At 41.9% G+C, this 16,603-nt stretch overlaps 1 protein-coding gene across 1 annotated transcript; it reads left to right on the top strand.

Annotated features, from left to right (window-relative positions):
- Nucleotides 1-1,319: 1,319 nt before the first annotated feature.
- On the top strand, nucleotides 1,320-7,773 carry skida1 (SKI/DACH domain containing 1). The gene has a single exon (XM_029626494.2). It carries the CDS (start codon nucleotides 1,945-1,947, stop codon nucleotides 4,597-4,599), a length of 2,655 nt encoding a protein of 884 aa, XP_029482354.1. The 5' UTR covers nucleotides 1,320-1,944; the 3' UTR covers nucleotides 4,600-7,773.
- Nucleotides 7,774-16,603: the final 8,830 nt, after the last annotated feature.

Here is a 16,603-nt window from a genome sequence, read left to right as displayed (position 1 = left end):
TATGGCACAGTGTGACATTTCTCCTCTCAGCTTCACCCTGCTCTGCTCTCAGAATATCAACCCATTATCAACATGTGCATGATAGAGCCTTATACAGTGTGTGTTTTACCAAAATACATACTGATATGCCTATGTTCAATAGGCCTATAATAAACCTGATATTAATTATTATCACGTTTGCAGAAGAGGCCTTGGGGAAAATCAACTCTGAGCGTGCACTTTTACAGCAAGTGAAAGCTAGAGCTTTTCCCAGACTAATCGTCCGTCACGTTGCTCATGTTTTTATCGTGGTGGACCAGGGAACAGCAGACTCGGTGGCTGAGATAGAAATAGCATATCTATCGGTTTAGAATAAGACCGCGAGAAAGACTGACCATTAATACCGAGGTGAACGGCAATGCACGCTGACCCAATGTCTCTCCAAGCCTGAAAAGATACAAATACACCTTATGGAACAACGCGGACTGTGAAGAGATACACACACGCTATGGGGATCCTTAATAAATACAAAATGTAAGAGGAGGGCACCCAGACACACACACACATTGACCATTCACCAAGTTTCAACCTAAGTGCATTCAACAAAATGTAGAATGGTATCGAAAACTCATCAAATATAATAATCAAATATAACAAAATGGTGTATGTATGCCTATGTTTGTATTAATTCTGAAATAATAAGCCGCCCATGCATATATGTGTCGCTATGCGTAAAGGTTTGGCTAAATCGTCGTTAGAATGAGATCCCCTTTCACCCTTGATAATTCACGAAATAACTAAAAAAAGCTCATGCTTAAGATGAATTTCCTCGAGTACCCCGACATAACTCTACATTTGGGAGTTCAAACAGCGTTCTACCCAGGTGAAAAATGTAAATCTCTTTGTCTGAGTCCATTTGAAAGAATGTTACAACAAACCGTCACAATAGAATTAGCAAGGGGCTTAAAACAGATTGACAGACGTCTGAATTCAAACATGTCTGAATTTAACCATGAAAATTATATGCCATCTATTGGCCTATATTTCTTTGAAATGATATTTGTGCTCTCAATAATCCCACGTTGTTTGACTGACAGCGATATAGGCATAACGCCATAAATAGCCTACTAGCAGGATATAGAAGACGACTTGCCCATTTCAGCAAGTTCAGCTATACCACTTTATCTGTTAAAAAACAATATTGAAATATGAACTTGTCATAGCGGAATTATTTAGCATACCTAACAAACGGAGGTGGAGGTACAATAGTATGGTAATCAACGGGGGGTTTGAGAGGGGGGTGTCAGGGGGTGGAATATCCATTTTTATTGCATCACCTGTCAGCGGCGTCCAATAAGCTTCGAGTCTGAGGGCATTAATTGATGAAGGTGTCTCCGGGCTCGTGCACTTCCCCTCTGTCATTTTATTTGTGGCTAACCCCGAATCCAGGAGAGCAGCTGCATTTTGGCTCTTATTCTCTCTCTCTCCTTCCATCCCTCCCTCACCCCCCCCCCCCCCCCTCTCTCTCCCTCCCTCTCTCTGTGTAGCTCTCTCCCTACCCCTCTCTCTTTTTTATCCTCTCGTTGTGGCAGTGGTATACACCTTCCTGTCGTGCTGCCGGTCAGAGGGAGTGAGCAGGAGAGGAGGAGAGACAGGGGATAGCAGACAGCCAGCAGCCGGCCTGGCGGTAATCCTCGCATTCCTCCACCATGCCTGGTCCGTGGCAGGGTCCGGGGACTGATGCTGTGAACCCATCCGATACCACTCCATTTAACTCGGCATCTCAAAGTTTGCCTGTTCATGACGCAGCTTGGAGGTAGCCTACTAGGACGCATCAGCAGCGGCCGGCGAGTCAGAATGCATTGATCTCAAAACAGGGAGTTTATTCCTTTATTTTCGTGGCTGCATGAATACAACTGACCGAGTTAAATGCTGAGATTATTACAATAGAGAGTGAAAAGCAACATGGGAGACCTGAAGTTTGGGTTTGAGGAAATGCAGGGAGTGAGGCTGGGATACCTGCTGATAAAAGGAAAACAAATGTTCGCCCTCTCCCAGGTCTTCACCGACCTGCTGAAAAATATTCCCCGAACCACCGTGCACAAACGCATGGATCACCTGAACGTTAAAAAACACCACTGTGATTTGGAGGAGTTAAGAAAGCTCAAAGCAATCAATTCTATTGCTTTCCATGCGGCTAAATGTACTCTGATATCACGGGAGGACGTAGAGGCGCTTTATTTCTCCTGCAAAACGGAGCGCGTGTTAAAATCCAACAAAAGAAAAGCAAAGAAAGCCAGTTTACCGGAGGGTGTGGGCGAAGGCAAGCTCAACGCAGACACGCACCCTGCCGGGTTATGGAGGGAGAAAGTTTGGTTAAGTTTGCACAGCGTTCCACAGACTATGTCCCTCAAAAACAAAGCCGGCAGGAGAGAACAACCAACCTTGCGCCCCGACTCCAATCTACCTCAAATTTACAATAAATCCCTCGGTCGGGATTACTCCTCTGTCACCAAATCATCATGTAAACCCTTTAAAAACTATGAAACTGGTCAAATACCGAGCAATTGCGTCGCGTTTAGCCAGGGACACTCGTTTTTCCGGAGCGTGGTCAGCCGGCAACCAGTGTTGTTTCAGTCCGCCATTGCTGCTCAGTCCAGGCTCTCTGCAACCGGCGACCTACTTCACAAAAGGAAGAGGAGGCGCGAGGGGGGCGGCGGCAGGGATATGGGCATCAGCGGCGCGAGGCAGTCATGGAGCAGGAGCAGACACACACACTCACACACTTACTCTCACACACACCACCCGGTGCTCCTCGTGCAGCCCAAGTGCTGCAGAAAGCCCAAAACACACTACAACCACAACCGGACAACTCTGAGCCATTTTGACATTGGACACGAGTTTTACCTCGACCACCACGATCACCACCATCGTCACCCGCATCAACATGTGGGGGGGTTCCCGGAGAGCTACAGCAGTGACACGGAGTCCAGTTGCTACTCAGAGCGCCTCAACAACGACTCCGACATCGGCTCCAGTTTATCGACCAGCAGCAACTCCGGGACCTCTGATGAGGAGGATGAAGAGGAGAGCTCTGAGGTCAGTTCTGATGAGGAGAGTTCATCTCAGTCTGATAGCAGCTCTGTGTCCAGCCAAGTGTCTGTCCAGTCTATCCGCTTCAGGAGGGCCCGGTTCCCCTCTCTCAACACCACCAAAAATATCATCACTAGAACTCTGCCTAATGCTCAATCTCTCTCCACAACTCTCTCCAGCACTAGAAATCAGTCGAACTCTAGAACTCTATCCAACAGTAGAACTATCTCGCACACTAACGCACCTTTGCTCCTGCAGCCTACCTTCCACTACAGCCACCAGCAGCAGCCATCTAAACCGGTGGGCCAGTTTGGAACCAGCCAGGTGGACTATGACATTCCGAAGAAACAACCGAAATATGACTTTACAGCCAGGGAGGCCAAGCAGGACACACACACACACAGGTTCAGCTCGCCTGTCACCCGGGGGAGTTATTTCACTAAGAGGAGAGACAGGAAGGTTCCTGAGTCCCAGGTCCAGACCCAACGAGAGATAAAGCGAACCGAGCCCGTGTCCAGAAAATTGTACGCACTGAGCCCCTCACCTAACCCCAACGGAATAAAAGCGGTTCTTCCACACAGGACAACGGGACACGCAAACAAATGCCCCGCAGTTCTGAGCTCACACTCAGCGCCTGACAAAGACACAAAGTACCCCAAGCCTAAAAACAACAAGCTTTCATTAGCTACAAATCTAAAAAGTGAGGTGAGAATCAGCCCCAACCTGAAACTGCCCTTTCTGCTCAAAACCATTAAGACCGAGCCGGAGGAGCTATCAGTGGCCGGGGGTCCCCTCCCCGAGCGCAGCAGGGCGGTCAAGACTCCCCCCTTCAACCTGCAGAATGTGAAAATCAAAGTGGAGGAGAGCTATGATGAATACGAATACTATAGCCAAGCCTCTGGTTTCCAATGCCTAGGAGACGAGGCGGTTATCAACAATGGCCAATACTACGGCGGCGACATCAAACAAGCTGCTGGCTGTTTCAACAACGAGACCAAAGCCATTGAAAGTTCTGCTGGGGCTCCCAAGTCCTCCTCCGGCTTGCAGGAATGCGGGAGCACTCAAGACACCCCTTGTCCCGAGGAAGGGGAGTATAAAAACGGAGCTGGGGTCAGGAAAAACTACAGGAGTCTGGTGCTGGGGAAGAAGCCTGGAATTTCAAGGGTGCAGCAGAAACAGAACGTGTCTAAAGTTGACAGGACTTTGTCTTCTCGTCCCGTGGGCAAAGCTGAGATTTGCGAGGGAAATACTGAGGATCTAACAGGGGCGACTAAACGAAAACGCGCGTCCAGTAATGTAGCAGCCCCTCTGAAGAAGCCTTTCAGCTTCATGGCGAATTTCCCCGCTCCTCCGTCCCTGTTAGTGGGCAGCGACGGTGATTTAAGCCCTGCTTACTCTCTGAACTCTCTGGGGGGACCCCGACCTCCCCCTCGCTCTCACCCCGTGTGGCGATGGCAGCCTGGCGGTCTGCCTGTCCCTCCCCCACCCGCTCAGAGAATCAGGAAATGTTCACGCTTTTTTCTTTGACAAAAACAAGAGAAAGAAAAAACACCTGGATGGAAACCTACGTTGACTACAACTTGAGTCTTAAACTGAATGGGAGGCTCTAATGGCTTGCGTCCTTCCGTTGTTTTTATTTAAATTGTATCCTTTATATGATGTAGTGGATTTAAAACGTTCCTCGTTGTGGAGTTATAGATCAGTTATATACACTACTATTCTCCATATCGCGCGGACCATATTTGAGATGCTCTACCCATGCCACTGGACGATCCCTCCTCGTGGATTTATTCTGACTAACTAACTCTAAACAAGCTATCTACCATAAGCAATAGGCTACACGGTTTGGCAAAATGGGTTTACATGACTTTCTCTCGGATCTATTTTCTCTTCGCCTTGACGCTCGAGCGGTTGGATTGTACCAGGGTTTCAGTGAAGTAAACATTTTGTTGTGCTGTAGGCCTACTCCCTTTGTGGTGAGAGAAAGAGAGGGGGAGACTCCCTCTCATAAAAATCACAGCACTCCTATATGTTGGTCTTCTTTACTGTATTTTTCTAACATCAGCTTTAACTTGGGTAAAATTGGGTTTAATCAACAGATTCAGGGTTTTCCTTTGGTAACATGGTTAGGGCTACTACTATTGTCTGTCACATTAGTCCTATTATGAGCCGTGGTTGTTTTTTTCACTATAGGATTTGTAAAACCTTGTAGAAACCCTCATTTAAATTTTTATTTTATGCTTGCCAGAGTTTGGGTAAATTTGATCTAAATGTTATCTAATTCAGATAACTGTTTTTGAATTCGATTTCAAATGTCAATTAATTTATCCAAGCAAGTCCAAATTCATAATGTTCTTTGGACAGGCTATATTGAATTAGGAAGAATTGTGAGGGAAATTACCATTACTCTGGTCTGGCTGGTGCTTGCAGATTTTCCGTGTTTGTGATATGGTTTCCAGCGTTGTTTGTATTTATGAGAGTATTTCCTGGTAAACTTATGTTGGCTGTAGTAGACAGTCGCCAGCACCCATAAAGGCCCCAAAACACTGCAGGCCTTATGTACAGACAATCACACAGAGAGAGACTGCCCAGGCCTGACACAGATCAAGCCTTTCAGTGAAAAATCACACGTCCTGGACAGCCTTGCCTTTTTTTAGCATTTTGGTGGGACATGTTCCTTTATATTACACATTTATTTGTCAATTAAAACATTCGCAATGTCCTACACGAAAAAAGTATGAGAAAAACAGTGAAAATTACACTCCTGTCCAAGACGCTGGCTTAATACCAGTTTGGGATTTGCATCACACAAAAACCCAAACACACCAAAACGATGTCTTACAACACACCGAGCCTAATGTCATTTAATTTAGAAACAACACATGAAAGCACAAGTGGTAGGCCTACATGCTTTGCACTTTGACACACTCTAGGGTCCCATTTCCGCTTGATGATTGTAGGATAGCCTACATTATGAGAGAAGTTCAAATAAAATAAATGTAAGATAAGGTAGGCTACTAGCTTATGTCCATTTATAATATTTAATCTAAAACGTATAATTGGTTATTTGTGGCCATTCACATGAGGTTGAATTATTTTCTATTTGGGTCAACATGGTATTAGAGCAGTTTATCAGTTGTTTATTGTATCCTTACATCTGCAAGAATGAATAAAATGCCCAGCACAGCACGTTGCTGTGGAATAGTTAGCTATTAGCTCGGGGGTAAATGAATAATTACCTGTTAAATTCTGCTGGGAAGTCCACGGTGCTGAATTGACCTGGGAACATCTCCAGTCATACAAAATTATTAAAATAGACTATACAGTCAGTCGAAAATGTAGAGGCCCAAACACAAAGCTGATTGTGGCCCTTTGTTATGAAAGCATTGCACTCTGTTTTCCACAAAAGGCCATGTCCTTCTCCATGTCTACACTTCAATTGATTTACTCTCTACGCTGTTTTCTCACATGAATCAAGTCAGAAAAATATTTTCTAATGTTGCCACATAAACATGTATAAATCTAGCCTTTACATATGGACGCGTGATGAATGTATATGTCAAACTTTTTCCATTGATCCTTATGTTGCTAATTAATAAACTAAGAATAGACCAAAAAATAAAAATACAATTCAGTCAAATTTAACTGAAGTTGCACCTAAATATCGATCTTTTTCCACCAACGTAAAATGTTGATTTGGTGAAGTGGTGGCTAAGAATGAGCTTTTCTCCCGGTGACAAAGAGAGTCCGAGCCAGCCTGGCACATAACCACAAACAATATGCCTGATAATGTCAGGATTCTCACATCAACATCAGCAGCAAAGACAGAAACAAAAGCCCATTCGATTGGTGATTGTAGTTAAGGGAGAAAAAAAAGCCTCCGTTTCACACAATGCTCAGAGTTTGTATAGATTGATCTGTGTGTGACATGCACCTCTACCACCCCAAGCCTGTAGGCTTCCCATACCATAGTGCGCACTTCCCTTGTAGCGAAGGTAGAGAAGCACTTAAAAATGGCACATTTGCCTCCAAACTAAACACAGCCATTTTAATCTCCATTTGAAAATGACGTAATCTCTCTCCAACCTAGAGGGAGTTATGGGGAGGGGAGGGATGGAATTCATATGTTGCACGAGGGAAGCTTCCACCGCGTAATCCCCGCGTCAAAGTGTACTGGGCCAGAGGAGGGATATATACAGCCCAGTTTAGAGAGGACACACACATACACACACACACACACACACACACTTCCCGTTGTAGGTACTCGCCAATTCTCACGCCGATCACAGAGAACATCATCCGGGCAAGGAGATGGTGGTAGAGGCTTTTAGGGAAGACTAAAAGAGCTCTGACAGTGACGCTATCAATGTAAATAATTGCATGGTGTAGCAGCTCGAGGCACAGGGCTCTTTCTCGTTCTCCCTCTCGTTCTCCCTCTCGCTTTTCCTCTCAGCTCCAAACCTTATTTTAGCTTTTTGATACAATACTTGATTGAGGTCAGGGTTTTGACATGAAATTTGAAGTCACTCACTGGCTGTTTATATAAAAAACTGAATATTTATTTTTGTGAATTACTGGGTTTTGTATATCATTGTTGTTTAGGATAATGCACTCGAAATGAAAACCTTGAATGTTGGATTTCTGAAGCACTTTCCCTTTCTTCCGAGTTATGAATGACTCATTAAAGATATCTGAGTGTGAGTGACGCTGCATTCTCTTTGTTGTGAGTTGAACAATCACACACTTCATTCATATTGGTATTACACTGTATGCCTACATAGACTGAAACCTCACCAAGAGGATACCATATTGGAAGAGAATTGGTTCTTTGGACAAATGTGTAACTCAGAGTGTATTTTGGATTAGGAAATATTGGTGCAAGGGACAACTTTTACTATCCCTTATAGAAATGTAACTAAGACCCACAGAGATATTACACTGCCATGTTTGATACACACTATAGGCATACTTCTACGTAATATGGACATATTGGCCTAGTGAACATATAGGCCAAGTCAGTACAAACTTCTAGCAGTACACGCACTTCTATACACAAACCTTTTGCTTTTGTTTGCCATTAAGGCCGTACGAAGGGTTTCACCATTGATATCCACAGGAATATATGATCGACTCGTAGTGCATAGTACCCATTCACAACCGACAACATCTCATCCGCCATGTTTGTTTCTCTGCTGCGGTTTTGATTAATGGGATTTTATGGTATGGTAAACCAGGAGGTTGATGGGTGGACCCCGGGGTAGAGGGCAGTCTAACCTAGGCCAGGCCTATCTGCCTGGAGGCCCCGCGGTAGCCTACGGGTGGAGGTTAGGCAGTAGGCAGCAACAGACGACTATTGGAGATAAATTCCAATGCGGATTGCAAACCAATAGACTGTATACAATAACAAGAGATAGGCAGAGAGGGATTAAAATAGTTAAACCACTAGTTGGATCAAGAAAAAACAAGAAATTCTATCTTGCGCCATCGCTGCGTGGACAGTTATTGCATCCAAAGCACTCAATACAGTATTCTCCCTGCTGTGCTTGTTTAGAAAAACAAGTTAAAAGATTAACGCTGAAGGACACAGCCTGAATCAGGGTCAGCAGAACGCACTGAGCTATCAGACAATTAAATACGAAAGACCGATCAAAGTTGTCACTACTCTATTTAATATCTCTCAACTGTACAACAAAAAAATAAATATATATGTTGTTGCCTGTCATTCATTTCCTCTCAAAAGGTAATTGAAAAGACTATTCAAAATCCCATAATGCAAAATACTTATACGAATTAGTGAACAAATAAATAATATAATTAATTAGGCTAATGATTTATATTTTAAGATGTATAGGGCCGATAGAAAACACACACACACACACACACACACACAAGTTACTAGCTTCAGTAAAATACATTTGAATCTATATATAGGCTAGTTTTCATTGGTGCTTGTGGGAAACAATTGTGTCAATTACAAATCACAAAAAAAGCTTTGATATAAAATAAATCCGTCTGCTACTAATTCCCAGTGGCCGAGTGGTTTATCACACTACGTCTCAGTGCAAGAGTCGTCACTGCAGTACCTGGTTCGAATCCAGGTTACAGCGTCGAATTTTGAAATGACCATGCAAATCATGGGAACTGTTTCTGAGGCACATAGTCGCGGGTTCGAACAGCTATCGAGGCATAACCCTCGAACCTTCTGCATCGCTCCACATAGGTATAGGCTATATAATATTGTCTATAAATACTTCACCAATACTCCCGAGTGGCGCAATAGGGGTCATTACAGTACATGGGTCGAATCCAGGCTGTATCACATCCGGCCGTGATTGGGAAGCGCTGCGCACAAGTGGCCCAGCAGCGTCCGAGTTTGGCCGGGGAAGGCTCTCATTGTAAATAAGACTTTGTTCTTATTAACTGACTTGTCTGTTAAATAACGATAAAATAAATAAAACATTGACACACATTTAGTATCTCGATCTTATTGTAAAATGTTGCATTTATTTCAATGGGAGATTTCCGGGAGATTTCGTGTTAGGCGAGCATAAATAACTTTGGACCACACTGACTGTAATCAATAGGCAAATGCTGCCGGTGTTAACCCGTCCCATGCAGTCTGATAAAGTCTGATCCTACACATTATGAATACCAGAAATCACCTTTGCCCATGTTCCGATATGCATTTTGTGCACTTAATTGTCCAAATTACCAATAGTCTTATTTTACCAATAGTCTTTGGAATAGTAATAGGCCTAGGCTTACTTTCAACACTTCTATTAGGCCTATTTCATTATTTTCCATAGGTAAATGCAGCCAGACCAAAGTAGGACTATGTGATCGTACAGCACTAGGCCCTAGTTGACCATGTACAGCAGAAATCCACAACTGATTTGGTCATGCAGGGTGTTACACCAACGCCTGAATCAAATGACCCAACTACTGAATAATGGTAATTCCATCGACGAATTTGATTAGCTCAACAATTGAACTAATTATATTATTAAAAGTATAATTATTTTCAAATGAATAGATATTGAGCTATTGAAATCACCAAATCATGTTGCTATAGCAAGAAAGAACTAGCACTGCTGCTTTAGTCACTATACAAATCCAACACTGCCACTCATGATGATGCTGAAGCCTGTACTTCAACTTCTAAAAAGCCTACACATTATTGGAGAGTGCACCCTATGTAGGTGAAAACCAGTGAAAATGCAGTTAACCTCTTCACATCCATAGCTCTATATTGGCGACCCGTTACCCTGCATTTCAACCCTGCTACGGTAACGGCTTGGAGAGTCTTCTGGAGGTGAGGGATATGTTTTTTTAATTACACTCACGCTCATATTATAATGAGCTAGTATTTTAAAAACGTACTATATAGAGTTGCGTGTGTGTGTGTTTGTTTGTGTGTATGTGTGTGTGTGTGTGTGTGTGTGTGTGTGTGTGTGTGTGTGTGTGTGTGTGTGTGTGCGTGCGTGCGTGCGTGCGTGACCTATATAACCTCCTGCATAAGCGAAAGTTCGAGGACCCTGGCATTTGTACCAGCCTGCCCCGTTGAACCAGACGAATGTATAGGCTAAACCGCTACACCACGAACCATCATTGCACCGATAGAAACTCAACCTCTCTCAGAACAAACGTTTTCACTTCAGTCCGTATAATTCAAAGACCGTATAAGTGAAATAACCATAGCTTTTATTGTCTCACTGACAATGGTGGTTATTTACTTAACCGACGGGTGTCTGTTTTACAACGCTGACTTATGTAAACACGCTGGTTGGTCTCCATTGACAGAACAGCAGAGATAGCAGCCATGATAACAGAGGTGTGATCATAACAGCACATCTCCTATTCGCTTACATATGAGACTGACTGCCTGAAGCCTGCATGCAACCCTGCAGTGGAGGCGAAGATGGAATACGAAACATGGGCATCATTTTTTATTTTTAGGCAACTCGTGATTTAAATCTACAATTGAAGTAATTCTCCAAAGTATGTGTCTATACCTAAACTAATGTATAAATTCATGATATTCCTTTTTGCAAAATTGGTGAATGGTTAATATTTTCAGCAATTTTCTGTTATTAAGTTAAAAGTTCTTCTTCTGTTGATGTTGGTCGTGAGTAAATGAGAGCTGAAGAGGAAAGTAAATATCTAGCCTTTTTTTAATGCAATTTCAACTTTAAGCAGAAAACTATCTTAACTTTATTAGAATTTATTGGGGTGGAAATGTGTTTGTGGTTTATTGTGCAGGACACAATGCGTCCCAGATCGAAGCACGCCTCAGTCTGATTTTTGAAGACTTTTGCATTAATTTTTTATTTAATCCCATTATTCACTTTAATTACTATAGTGTAATAAAAGTTTTTCTTTGGCACTTGGTTGAAAAACCAACCCTTGACTCCTCACATTTCACAGTTCTCCCGTGGAAGGAGTTATTGAGTAGAGGCGTTATTAAGTATATATTTGCTTATACTGTCATACTATTCTTAAAGTTGTCAGTGACATGTTACAGCACACAGTATTTCTATTGTGTGATTCCATAGAGCTGCATCATGTCGTTCATCTGAGGCCAGAGAGATGCTGTGGACTGCCCAGCCAGGTCACCCGTGAGACAAATCAGTATTCGACGTCCATCCATGTCTGAGGACATAAGGAGATGACGTAAAAACCAGCCACTAGAGGCAAAAGTGAGCGCTATTAGTTTGAAGTAGGTTTTCTATTTTGTTGTGTGAACGGGATGGCGGATTGGGGTAAACGTCCGCCTCTGCATCCAACGGTTGATTGTTCGACTCAAACGATATAAAGTTGTTTTTGTTTATGATATTTTGTTTTAAGCCGATCCTAAATTTGAAGTTCGAGAAACAGAAGAGACTGTGAGAGCTGAAAGACTGTCTACCCTGTACACATTTATGCTGTGGCGAGAGAGACCAACAATGAATTTGAAAACAAATCCAATTTGAATAAGCTCCCATATATATTAGGTGAAATACCATAAGGTGCCATCACTGCAGCAAGCATAAAATATGCTTATTTATTTTCCCATAGCCTAGTCCACAATCCAGTAAACATGGTTGCCTGATCATCCTCCTCCTTCTGCGGTAAACCTTAACCTCTCCACCGCGGCGTAGCTACATTTATTTCGGTTAGAGAAAGCTTGATAAGTATCCATTAATGGGTTTAGGACAGGCCTATAGAATAACGTATTCTATAGTCAATCGCTGGTGAAGGCCGAAACGCCTAGGCCATACTGCAATCCCAGGTGAAGGCTGAAACGCCTAGGCCATACTGCAATCCCAGGTGAAAGCTGAAACGCCTGGTTCAAACTGCAAGTGAGACTGACTATTTTCCTTATTTTGCCTGTGATGCACTGTTAATATAATGACAACATATTCAATTAACATAGGCCTATTGTATCTCATTTTAAATTCACTAGGCCTAATTTTAAATGATAAACGTGCGGAGGTAATATTAGTTTTCTTTAGTCACATTTTAAAATATATAGCCTGTTCACAGTTATGTTGGAAATAACCATAGCTCTTAATGTGATTTCAATGAAGGTTTTATAATGAGCTATTTCAGTCCAATACAAACAGGCCTCGAACAAAATTGGAGAGAATAATGTCATGAGAAGTAGTCCAAATTATGTAACACATTTCAAATTATATAACAACGCATGGATGCATGCATCAAAAGACACAAAAGGCCTCCAGCGTGAAGCTGAACGCTTGCTCGCATATTGCAGCCAATGAGTTCATGAAGCCAATTTATCTAGGGCATATTTCAAAGGCGCCTGTATTCGTCTGGTTAAAATGACGTGATCCAAAGACATTTGTGAAATTATGTTGGTTTCAGAAGCACCCCAAGCCTTCACCAATATCCTCGACAGGTTGCAGGGAGAGGCTTTTCCTGATCGCGAGGGAGCGGGGCTGCATATGGGGCTCGTTGGTCGAGGGGGTAACCGCCTGGCAGAGGGTTTGAGCCTGGTCATGGAGCCAAGCGCGATTTTAAAGCTTCTTATGCGGAGAGGACAAGGAACAAGTCAGGAAAATAGTCTAGACTGAGCTGCAGATTTGCCTATATTCAATCTTTAAATAGACGTATACCTGTAGGCCTATATTTGAAGTGTATACTGTTTGATAGAACGGACCATGTAAAATAATTAGGCCTATATATGAAGAACAGACCCCCAAGGAAAATAAATGAAAATATAATGTCAAGTCAAGAAGCCACTGCTTTATTACAAGTGCATGTTTGTGTAGGTCAGGACATGGACATTTGAAAATGCAAATGTGTTAAACCTAAACTCCATGCAAAACGTCAGCCCCATGATTCAGCACAAAATCCGCATAAAACTGCTGTAGGCCTATTCTGCACTAATCTCTTAAAGCTTCGGCTATACATATATCCAGGTGCTGAGAGATCCCATAAGGGCATATAGCCTAGGGTGTATTTAGATAGATAGTTAAGCATAAATATACGAGTTAACATTTATGAGGATATGCTTAGACTGCCCAGTGCAGCCCTTATAATCTCAATATCAAATCATTTCTGGGTAAGAATGAAGTACTTTACTGTGATTGTTTTCAATCAACATGGTCAAAAAAAAAACAAGAGCAGTTTCTCAAGTAAGAATTTGTCTAGGACTGTCTCGGAGGGGTCTGAGTGGTGAGAGGAAAACTAAAAAACGATGTGTTATTGGCAGAGAGTTTTTAAACTCTATTTCTTATTGGTATATTAACCAATTTAAAGGCCAAATTTCAATGCCACCAAAACAGGTTGAAATGTCAGGTGTTTTTTCAAATAGCTCTTAGTATTATTCCAACCTCATAGTGTGGAAATGTATATAAAACAGAGGATAAATCACGTTTTTGACTGCACTGGGCCTTTAAGTATAATTAGGTTTAATTAGCCTAAGTATATACCTGCATTCATATTCAATTTATACATTTTTATCATTAAGTTTCAGGTCTTTGTATTTATACAGCTACATGTAGCCTATTTATATTGGCAATGAATACAATAACAGGATCACCCATAGGCTAATAATTTACAAACATTTTACTACTATAAACTATAAGCCTAATCAGTTCCGAAGCAGTCCTTCAGCAAAAGTGTTGCTTATGAAAGTTACAGCCGTGGAAAAAAGGGCTGCCTCGGGTCTTCTCCGAACAATCCCATTTCTGAATACCTCTGAAGCGGATTGGCCCCGAGTGACCTCCTTCGGGGTTAAAAGACTGATTTCACAACAACCCCAAACAGGCATAAACTAAAGGCTAACATACCAATCTATAGGCTTAGTAGTCCATGTTTTTATTCTAATGACTTATAATTATTATTCATATTATTGAAGAATTGTTGAAGGTATAGACTATTGTTCTCGTACGGTCCACGTTTTACCTATCTGAATTTATAGTTTAAATGGTGCATTTCTGATCCTTTTACACGAATGAGAGGACTCGTTTATTTTAAACTATAGCTTCAGAACAGCTGTTCAACAACTGATTTAAATGTCCAATTTATAGCAGTTGAAATTATTATAGTGATTTCTCAAGTATTTCTCCTCTCTTGAAGCGCCACGGTCGATGAGTCTATGTTTATCTTGATTATAGCTGAAATTCTATATAACAGGGCTGCGATCAACCATTTTATTTATTTAGGCTAAATCATTGTATTTACCAAAAATAGTCGCCAACAATTGTCAATGTTTGTCATTGACATCGTAACATATAGGCTATAGAATTGATGAAAAATGATGATATTGCACAGAGAGATAGGCCTACATCAAATCACACTAAACTGCCCTGTGATGTTTGGAATCACTTATGCCAGATGATTTAAGGTTATAGGTAGGAAGATCTATTGAGTAGGAAGGAAGATATATTGAGGCTCAATATAAACTAAGTTAAATATGTCCAGAATTGTTGTTCATAATTGCCTTTGAAATATAAATGAGGTATAGACCTAGGCTAGGCTACAAAACATTCATATTATTCTATACATTGTTATGTAGACCAACAGCAGCTACATACAATATTCCTAAACAGAATCCACTGAACTGGTGTAGCCTAATCCACCGGTTCTATTTTGACTACCTTCCATTGGATAAAAGGATAAAACGTATTTTTTTAAATTGACAAATAGCCTAATACAAAAAAGTATGTCGCTCCATTCTGCATTCTAAAATGACAGCTCAAACACGAGCATTCTCGTCATTGATAAACGCCATTGTTTGTCCGATAGGCTGTGGACGTGGCCGCGCCCGCATGCCCGCCTGCGGGGATTTATTAGGAACAATCTCGTCCAGCGGTGACCTTTGGCCCCTCATACCACGGAATCAGGCTCCGCGGTATGCGCTGGGTGAATGCCACGAACACACCAACGAATAGGCCTATATAGCTACACACATTCTATTGATCTATAGCAAAACAAATGATTAGCTCATATTTATTCATTAATTCATAGCAACAAATAGGCTAGTCTAGGTCTAACACTAGGAAACATTTCCAAAGCAACGTCCAAATCATGGATACAACCTTGCCACAGTCCCTTCATTTTGAGATTAATTATATTTTATTAGGCCTACTTTCTATCTTAAATTTTTCTTAGTTAATAACTGAGTTGTTGAAAAGTAATTGAAGTCAATTCATCACCTTTGGAATGAGCTCACAGTGAGGCCTGAAAAGGAGTGTCGCGGAAAAGGGTAGGCTATTGAACACGAAATAAAAGGAGAAACATGAAAATGTAATTTCTCTGCCTAGCAGATTTGTGAGAAAAGAGAGATGCTATATAACTCATAGAAGCCAAACACTTACTAGTGCAGCAGGCTGATACTGTATGTCAAATACATTTTTTATTGTAAAAGCTCCCTTTTTTCACTTTAAAAGTTATATTTCTTAATAAACACAATAGGACCATTGACTGTCTGGTTCTCCTATATTCTACCACTCAGGTTTCAGCCAACTTTTGGACCACTTCTTTAAATGGGGTATTTGGGTCTGGAAGAAAGGGGAAAAGCAAGGGATTCAGTCCGCATTGTATTTAACCCTTAAGGGAACGCGATGCCTATACCTGTTGTGAAGCAACTGCCATTCAACCCACCTCGTTTACGCTCCACGAAATCAAACAGGAGTTATATGAATTAATTAAATCCTTATAATACCACGTGACTTGACCCTCCCGGCGTCCCGGTTTTGATAAGATCTGCACGTCACGGTGGATGGTTAGGTTTGGTTTGATTGGAACTTGTTTGGAGGGTAATTCAACTCGGACCCAAACGCCTTGGGACACGGAGCGTCAACGGACGAAGTCGAACAGTTTATAGGCCCAATACTTCAAATATGTGGAACTTCAAAATATGTAGGAAGCTACCTTTGCTTTTGCTGGAATGAAATATGTCTAACGAAATATTCATGGATCACAATGCATACAGGTTACGCCTGCTGAAAATAAATCAAGCCCTTTTGTGAAGGTACCCAGAGCGTATAATTCTCATCCATATGTCAAACTATACAGGCTATTCTTT

This window comes from Oncorhynchus nerka, linkage group LG22, assembly GCF_034236695.1.
Source record: "Oncorhynchus nerka isolate Pitt River linkage group LG22, Oner_Uvic_2.0, whole genome shotgun sequence".
In the NCBI taxonomy this organism is placed as follows: domain Eukaryota; kingdom Metazoa; phylum Chordata; class Actinopteri; order Salmoniformes; family Salmonidae; genus Oncorhynchus; species Oncorhynchus nerka.
Note: the sequence above shows the minus strand (reverse complement) of the source record. Positions and strands in the feature narration are given on the sequence as shown.

Coding starts and splice junctions, on each gene's coding strand:
- skida1 (XM_029626494.2), top strand. CDS start 1,945: ATGGGAGACCTGAAGTTTGGGTTTGAGGAAATGCAGGGAGTGAGGCTG.